We start from the raw sequence: 8,966 nt of genomic DNA, 5'->3' as shown, positions 1-8,966 counted from the left end.
TTACTTGTTGATTAATTATTAGTGTATGTACTAACCTAAACTACAGTCTTCATTAAAGACTTTAGATGCTAAGATGTAATACTACATAAATAACTAGTGTAATATAATAGAGAAGATAAACAACATGAAGGCCGATGACTGTACACATAAAACCTTTACTCTCCTGTACTGTGTTCAACCAATACTACAACATGTTCTCTATTACACCGCGTTACACATTACTGGATATAGGAAAAGTTGGTGGTGATGATGGTGGTGTTATTAATGGTGATGCTGATGGTGCAGCTGGTGGTGATGATGGTGGAGAGGGTGGTGGCATAGGTGGTGGTGGTGGTGAGAGTGGTGGAGAGGGTGGTGGCATAGGTGGTGGTGGTGGTGGTGGTGGTGGTGGTGAGAGTGGTGTTATTAATGGTGATACTGATGGTGAAGCTGGTGGTGATGCTAATGGTGGTGGTGGTGGAGAGGGTGGTGGTGGTGAGAGTGGTGTTATTAATGGTGATGCTGATGGTGAAGCTGGTGGTGATGCTGATGGTTGTGGTGGCATAGGTGGTGGTGGTGGTGAGAGTGGTGTTATTAATGGTGATGCTGATGGTGAAGCTGGTGGTGATGCTGATGGTTGTGGTGGTGGAGAGGGTGGTGGCATTGGTGGTGGAGAGGGTGGTGGCATTGGTGGTGGTGGTGGTGGAGAGGGTGGTGGCATTGGTGGTGGTGGTGGTGAGGGTGGTGTTATTAATGGTTATGCTGATGGTGGTGGTGGTGATGATGGTGGAGAGGGTGGTGGCATACGTGGTGTGGTGGTGGGTGGAGTGGTTATTAATGGTGATGCTGATGGTGCAGCTGGTGGTGATGATGGTGGAGAGGGTGGTGGCACAGGTGGTGGTGGTGGTGAGAGTGGTGTTATTAATGGTGATGCTGATGGTGAAGCTGGTGGTGATGATGGTGGAGAGCGGTGGCATAGGTGGTGGTGGTGGTGAGAGTGGTTTAATGGTGATGATGAAGAAGCTGATGTGATGTTGGTGGAGAGGGTGTGATAGGTGGTGGTGGTGGTGAGAGTGGTGTATTAATGGTGATGCTGATGGAGAAGCTGGTGGTGATGTTGGTGGAGAGGGTGGCAGTGGTGGTGGTGGTGAGTGGTGTTATTAATGGTGATGCTGATGGTGAAGCTGGTTGATGCTAATAGTTGTGGTGGGAGGAGGGTGGCATAGGTGGTGGTGGTGGTGAGAGTGGTGTTATTAATGGTGATGCTGATGGTGAAGCTGGTGGTGAGGTGGAGGGTGGTGGCATAGGTGGTGGTGGTGGTGAGAGTGGTGTTATTAATGGTGATAATGGTTGTGGTGGTGGGAGAGTGGTGGTAGCATTGGTGGTGGTGGTGGTGGTGGTGATGATGGTGGAGAGGGTGGTGCATTGGTGGTGGTGGTGGTGGTGGTGGTGAGAGGGTGTTATTAATGGTGATAACTGATGGTGAAGCCGGGGGTGATGCTAATGGTGGTGGTGTTGGAGAGGGTGGTACATTGGTGGTGGTGGTGGTGGTGAGGGTGGTGTTATTTGGTTATGCTGATGGTGGTGTTGGTGATGATGAAGCTGGGGGTGATGCTGATGGTGGTGTTGGTGAGGTGATGGTGGTGGGATAGTGATGATGATGGTGGTGTTGGTGAGTGGTGATGGTGGTGGTGATAGTGATGATGATGGTGGTAGGTGATGATGAAGCTGGGGGTGATGCTGATGGTGGTGTTGGTGAGTGGTGATGGTGGTGGTGATAGTGATGATGATGGTGGTGTTGGTGAGTGGTGATGGTGGTGGTGATAGTGATGATGATGGTGGTGTTGGTGATGATGAAGCTGGGGTGATGCTGATGGTGGTGTTGGTGAGTGGTGATGGTGGTGGTGATAGTGATGATGATGGTGGTGTTGGTGAGTGTGATGGTGGTGGTGATAGTGATGATGATGGTGGTGTTGGTGAGTGGTGATGGTGGTGGTGATAGTGATGATGATGGTGGTGTTGGTGAGTGGTGATGGTGGTGGTGATAGTGATGATGATGGTGGTGTTGGTGAGGGTGATGGTGGTGGTGATAGTGATGATGATGGTGGGCTGGTGAGTGGTGAGGTGGTGGGATAGTGATGATGATGGTGGTGTTGGTGATGATGAAGCTGGGGTGATGCTGATGGTGGTGTTGGTGGAGTGGTGATGGTGGTGGTGATAGTGATGATGATGGTGGTGTTGGTGGTGGTGATGGTGGTGGTGATAGTGATGATGGTAGGGGACCATCGCTCCTGAACTAAGAAGACCTCTCAACAAAACCTCCTGCAGGACCCGAAACTGTGAAGACCGCCCTCTCTCTGGTGCCATTGTTGGCCATCTTCCCGGACCGGACCACCCACGACTGTCATCGTCCACAACAACTCACGAGCGTTTTTCGGTTTATCGAGCATTAGCTTGCCCTCCCCACTGGTGGTGTGAGTGACCCACACTCCAGCTGGAGAGCAGTTATAGCGCGATATTCCCGGCGTGGTTTGAGCTCTTTTCCTTCTACTGCTATTTTTCCTTTTTCGCTCTGGCCTAGGGACCTGCACCCTCAAAAAGTGTATTCGTCCTGCGGTCCCCCCTGTAACTGTTCACCTCCCTCCCAGGAGATTGTGAACACGAAAGGGGGTTGGAGCAAAACCCATCCCAGCCGAGTCTTTCCAGGAAAACCGTGATCGTGCGGGTCCACCTGGAAAGAGGGTAGCAATCCTTATCCTTCCCAAATAGGCACACTTAGCTCACGTCTATAAGTGAGCAGTCACATACACTAGGAAGCAGGCTTCCCCAACGGGGCTCCGGGAGAGAAGCTCAGGAACCACTCTACGACCACCAGCCAGTGGGGAGTGCTGAAATTCCTCTGCTACTTACTCAACCGGAATAGGTAGGATTTAAAAAAAGAAAAAAAAAACGGTTATGGAGCGCGTACGCCCTCCTAACCGCGACCCCCGCCTGAACCGCCAACCTGACGACCCGAACTACGACAGGCTCCGCACAGAGAAAGCGGACCAGTTACGCACCTTCAATGAAGCCCTGAAAAGTAGGAACACTGCCACCACCTCCAACAACTCCACCACCACTGCTACCGCCACTGAGGACGACAACTGGACGAAGGTAGAAAATAAAAAACGCCGACGTGCTTCTTCGGGAAACGAATGCCGTCAAGCAGCCCAAAAGGCACCCATCACCACCACCAGCTCACCTCCACTGGCCAAGTTCTCAGTGCGGCCCAACCTAAAGGGGGAGATGATTATTCACCCCAAAGACAAGGACTCCGCCACCACCCTCGACACTTACCTGCAAAACACCACCACCGTTGCATCAACCAAGCTGGACCCCGCCCAGAAACTGATGAAGTCGGTAGTCCTCCGGTACCCAAAGGAACTACCTCTCGAACCCCTGGAGAACCACCCGAAGATCTTAAAAGCCGAGAGATGCTCTCCCCTGTCCGACAAGACGGCCACCACAAAACAAGTGCTCATAACGCACTACGGCTCACCCCCCAGCACCATAGACCTCAAAACCTGGGGGATCTACGAAGTGAGGCCCTTCGTCCCAGAGCCCCTGCGGTGCTTCAGATGCCAGAAATACGGGCACCATCAGACAAGGTGCACGTACAAGGAAATCTGCGCAGTCTGCGCACAGAAGCACGGCACACACTCCTGCCTCACCAAGCTGAAAAATGGAGAAAAAATTGCCCCCAAGTGTGCCAACTGCGGGGGCAAACACCACGCCTGGAACCCTGGATGCTCCGAGAGGACAAGGAGGGTCCAGGCAAACCGGCCAGCAGCAAGACCGGCCCCCACCGCCTACACACCAGCACCACCAGGTACCTTCGAGTGGGGAACCGAAAGGCTAAGACAACAAAGCCAACCTCCTCAGCCGGTCAACACCCAAAGTGCAGCCCAGTTTCCTGGCCTCACTACGGCCACACCTCAGCCACCCAAGCAGCAGACAACGACAACCACGAGCAAGACAAAAGAAGCACACACCAAGGCACCAGAAGGAATGATACACGTATCAGACCTAGCCAAGGTGCTGACAACCTTCGTGGAGGGCCTAGTCGGACTACTGGGCCACAAGATCCAGCCTACACAGCTCCAAATACTCATGGGGAGCGTCCTCGGGCAAGTCGCAACAGCTCCAGCCACCTCAGTGGAGGAAGCCACGCCGGTCCTCACACGAGTGACAGCCGAGGTACACTCTACACCGAAGAAGGCCACCAGAGAACTCAAGATACCGACAGCTCCCAGAAAGAAATTGGTCGTTTCAACAGCATTAACAGTATTAACCGCATTAAAGAATAAACCTAAATCATATTCAATTTCATTGTTATTTTCTTCATTATTATTAGTTGGCATACATGTATAGTTTTTAATTTTTCGTTTAAGAGAGGCAAGTAACAGACCCAACTTTATATATCTACAGCTGCTACATATTGCAGAGAATGAGCTGTCATTTTTATTACTATTTTCATACACACTTTTATGGATTTGATATATACGTTTTAAGTGTGGATTCTCCAATTCAATAGTATTAAATGTTGGATGAATAAACGAACATGGATTTTGAGTAATTTTATTTATATATGCCGCTAACCATTTATTAATTAATGAAGCCTGACTAGGGTCTTTAATGCTTGCAGTTGAACTCTCACTCATAAGTGTATTTAACAAATTTTGTGTCTTTGTATCTATTGGTTGCACTTGTTGAGGTTGAGGTATTACTGGAGTTGTAGTGGAAATGGGTGGTTTAATACTACTATTAAGAGTAGTAGAAGTAGTTGAATTTACTATATTTGTAGAACCACCACCACTACCAACACTACCACCACTACCACCACCACCACCACCACCACCACTCCCACTGAGAGGATTAATAGTAGTAGAGTTTTTTATTCCTTCCATTATTTAAACTTATTTTTTATAAATGTAAAGAAAAAATTACAGGAAATTTAATTGAAAGTCAGTCTTAAACTTTTTATTTTTTATTTAATAAAATATAAAAATAATATAAAAATGTCATCAACATATCTTCAATGTACAAAACCAGCTGCATACTTTGTACCACATGAGGAGACAAATGAGATTAAAAATAATGAGGAAAATAATAATGAAGCTATCAGTATAGCCAATTTTATAGATAGATACCCCAATACTAATATATGTATTAATGATATTTTAAGAATATTATTTAAGGACAATTTTCCAGAAATATTAGCCTATCATCAAATATATATAAATACATGATACACTGTCTTTTAAATGATGATTATATTATATATCTGTAAAATAATATAATTTAATAATATAATTATTCACATAAAAACAAAAAATATACATTTCACACTTAAGTTTCCATACTTATTGGAGTTATAGGAGAATAGATAACTCCTTCTCCTGCTCCTCCTCCTCCTCCTCCTCCTCCTCCTCCTCCTCCTCCACTTCCCACTGCTCCATCTCCACCACCACCACCTTCACCTCCACCACCACCACCACCATTTCCCACTGCTCCATCTCCACCACCAACACCTTCACCACCATCACCACCATTACCCACTGCTGCTCCTCCACCACCACCACAACCACTATTTCCCACTGCTCCACCTCCACCACCAACAATACCACCAACAACACCACCACTACAACCACTATTTCCCACTGCTCCACCTCCACCACCACCATTTCCCACTGCTCCACCTCCACCACCAACACCACCACCAACCACCACCACCACCATTTCCATCCTCTACAAGTTTGAAGAACAGTTGTTCTTCATCCCCCCATAAGGGAGAGGTGTTTTAAGGAGTGGTGTTGTATAATTGTAAATGTTGTTGGATCATTTGATGTTGTTGGTGTAATTGTAAATAATGTTGTTGTTGTTGAGATGACATTGTTTGTGGAATGAATATTGGCAAAGAGTTCAACTGTGGTGGTTGAAGAACTGAGGCCGATAGAGAAGAAAATTGTGACGGCATTTGTTGTTGAATTTGTGGTGGTGTAAATGCTGTTGAAGTCGATGGCATCGACGACGGTTTAACAACCGGCGCCGATTGTCCAATAGCCGTCGCCGGCTGTTGGACAACCGTCGACGGTTTCCAGGCCGAGGCCAATGGTGGTTGTGGAAGAACTGAGGCCGATAGAGAAGAAAATTGTGGCGGCATTTGTTGTTGAATTTGTGGTAGTGGAAGTGGTGGTGGTGGTGTAAATGCTGTTGAAGTCGATGGCATCGACGACGGTTTAACTACCGGCGCCGATTGTCCAATAGCCGTCGCCGGCTGTTGGACAACCGTCGACGGTTTCCAGGCCGAGGCCAATGGTGGTTGTGGAAGAACTGAGGCCGATAGAGAAGAAAATTGTGGCGGCATTTGTTGTTGACGGCATTTGTGGTGGTTGTTGTGGTGTGAGGCTGGTAGAGCGCCGATTTTCGTGGTCGATGGTGTCGACGGCCGGCTGTCGACAATTGGCCGTCGCCGGCTGTTGGACAACCGTCGACGGTTTCCAGGCCGAGGCCAATGGTGGTTGTGGAAGAACTGAGGCCGATAGAGAAGAAAATTGTGGCGGCATTTGTTGTTGAATTTGTGGTGGTGGAAGTGGTGGTGGTGGTGTAAATGCTGCTGAAGTCGATGGCATCGACGGCGGTTTAACAACCGGCGCCGATTGTCCAATAGCCGTCGCCGGCTGTTGGACAACCGTCGACGGTTTCCAGGCCGAGGCCAATGGTGGTTGTGGAAGAACTGAGGCCGATAGAGAAGAAAATTGTGGCGGCATTTGTTGTTGAATTTGTGGTGTGTGGTGGTGGTGTAAATGCTGCTGAAGTCGATGGCATCGACGGCGGTTTAACAACCGGCGCCGATTGTCCAATAGCCGTCGCCGGCTGTTGGACAACCGTCGACGGTTTCCAGGCCGAGGCCAATGGTGGTTGTGGAAGAACTCGACAACCGTCGACGGTTTCCAGGCCGAGGCCAATGGTGGTTGTGGAAGAACTGAGGCCGATAGAGAAGAAAATTGTGGCGGCATTTGTTGTTGAATTTGTGGTGGTGGTGTTAGTGGTGGTGGTGTAAATGCTGCTGAAGTCGATGGCATCGACGGCGGTTTAACAACCGGCGCCGATTGTCCAATAGCCGTCGCCGGCTGTTGGACAACCGTCGACGGTTCCGAGGCCGAGGCCAATGGTGGTTGTGGAAGAACTGAGGCCGATAGAAAAGAAAATTGAGAAGAAAATTGTGGCGGCATTTGTTGTTGAATTTGTGGTAGTCTAAAAATTTCTTTTACTACTTTTACTACTTCTTTTAATCTTAAGTAGACATCATGTTTTTTTTTTGTTTTTTTTTTCTCCTTTTGTGTTACTTGTTTAATTTTTCTTTTAGTTGATGATTTAGTGGTAGAGATAGAAGAGGTGGTAGAGGTAGAAGGAAAGGGTGTAGAGAGATTAGGAGCATAATTATCAATAGAAGCATTAGCAATACCAGTAACATTATTAGCAATACCAGTAATAAGATTATCAGTATCAATATCCAAAATAGGAGGAGGAGGAAGAAGAGGAGGAGGAGGAGGAGAAGGAGGAGAAGGTGAAGGAGGAGGAGAAGGAGAAGGAGGAGGAGATGGAGGAGGAGGAAGAGGAAGAGGAGGAGTTTTCTCTACTGGTACTAGGGAATTGGACTCTTCTGCGTTCATCCGAATTTTTTTACCATTATGTTTCCGCTGAATAATTATTTGGGGTACAATTTGAGATGATGTGTTCAAATTTTCCACAAGGAAATTTACTGCTCTTTCCGTTTCAGTTTCCTCCTCCTCCTCCTCCAACATGATTTGTCGTCGTCCCACAAAATTATTAAGATTCCGCACATCATTTAAAAAATCATTTCTAGTTAAACATATATTAGCAGTATAGTAGATTTGCCGTATTATATGTATCCAATCATCCTGTATGAAATAATTTGGAATTGTGATATCTATGAAATTATTTTTAATTATTTTATTACCATAAACTTCTAATGAAAAATCTGCCGGGAGTTCCATTTCATTTTGCTGCTCTTTTAAATATTGTTTATGAAGGTATGGAATATTGTCGCCATTTGACATTAAATATTGTAATTGTACACTAAAGTAACAACATGTACATCTAAATGTAGGGGGGGAATACACACAATTATACAAATAAAAGCTGGGGCAAATTTTAGAATACTTATCTTTCGTAAAGAAACAAGAATGACTTATAAAGGAATCCATACGATTTTGTCGTATGTTCATTGTTGGTCGTTCTTTACGGAATTTTTTCAAGTATGTTCCATCATGTTTGCAAAATTGCATGATTATTGCAATTATTAGTTTGGTATTTTCATAATCTATTGATATTTTTTTTTCACATTGGTGCTCATCAATTTCATCAAACACTCTCGTAGACCATAGTTCTACTTTATTTTTTACCATACATTTCCATCGTCTATGACAATGGAAACATACAATATTAAATCTACCAGCTTTAGTTCCTTTCCTCATCCAATCAAAGTAGAACCCCTGTTCAGATAATTTGTCTATATAGCCTTTACGGGAACACTTATGTAAATTAGTAATTAAAAGAAAGGACTGTTTGCGATTATATATTGATGAGTATGTCAATAATGACACAATATTTACGAAATTTAAAGATGATTCCATAGATTCCATGTTTGTTGATTACTTCTCCCACTTCCACTTATCTATAAATAAAAAAGGGGTTTTAAATAATAAAAGGATAAGACATTATTATGTACATAAACAAATTTTATAGCTGTATGGATCTCAATAAACAGATATAATCTACTATACCGATTCTCAATATTAAACATATAATCTACTGTATGATTCCTTAACATAAATATATTCTACTATGTGTAGAATATATGTATAAATTGACACTCATATAGTAGATTATATGTATATTAAGAATTATACAATAGATTGTGT

The 8,966-nt window shown here is 45.5% G+C and overlaps 1 protein-coding gene across 1 annotated transcript; it reads right to left on the bottom strand.

Annotated features, from left to right (window-relative positions):
- Positions 1–329: 329 nt before the first annotated feature.
- On the bottom strand, positions 330–8,721 carry LOC121858978 (ras-associated and pleckstrin homology domains-containing protein 1-like; the record flags this gene model as incomplete). The annotated part of the gene is given in 4 exon segments (XM_042355634.1): positions 330–395; positions 5,799–6,055; positions 6,266–6,800; positions 7,050–8,721. Coding segments are annotated over 4 exon segments (2,496 nt in total), but the record flags the coding sequence as incomplete, so codon positions are not given.
- Positions 8,722–8,966: the final 245 nt, after the last annotated feature.

The sequence above is a fragment of the Homarus americanus genome, unplaced genomic scaffold, assembly GCF_018991925.1.
Source record: "Homarus americanus isolate GMGI-L3 unplaced genomic scaffold, GMGI_Hamer_2.0 scaffold28442, whole genome shotgun sequence".
Classification (NCBI taxonomy): Eukaryota; Metazoa; Arthropoda; class Malacostraca; order Decapoda; family Nephropidae; genus Homarus; species Homarus americanus.
This window is presented reverse-complemented; position numbering and strand designations above follow the sequence as displayed.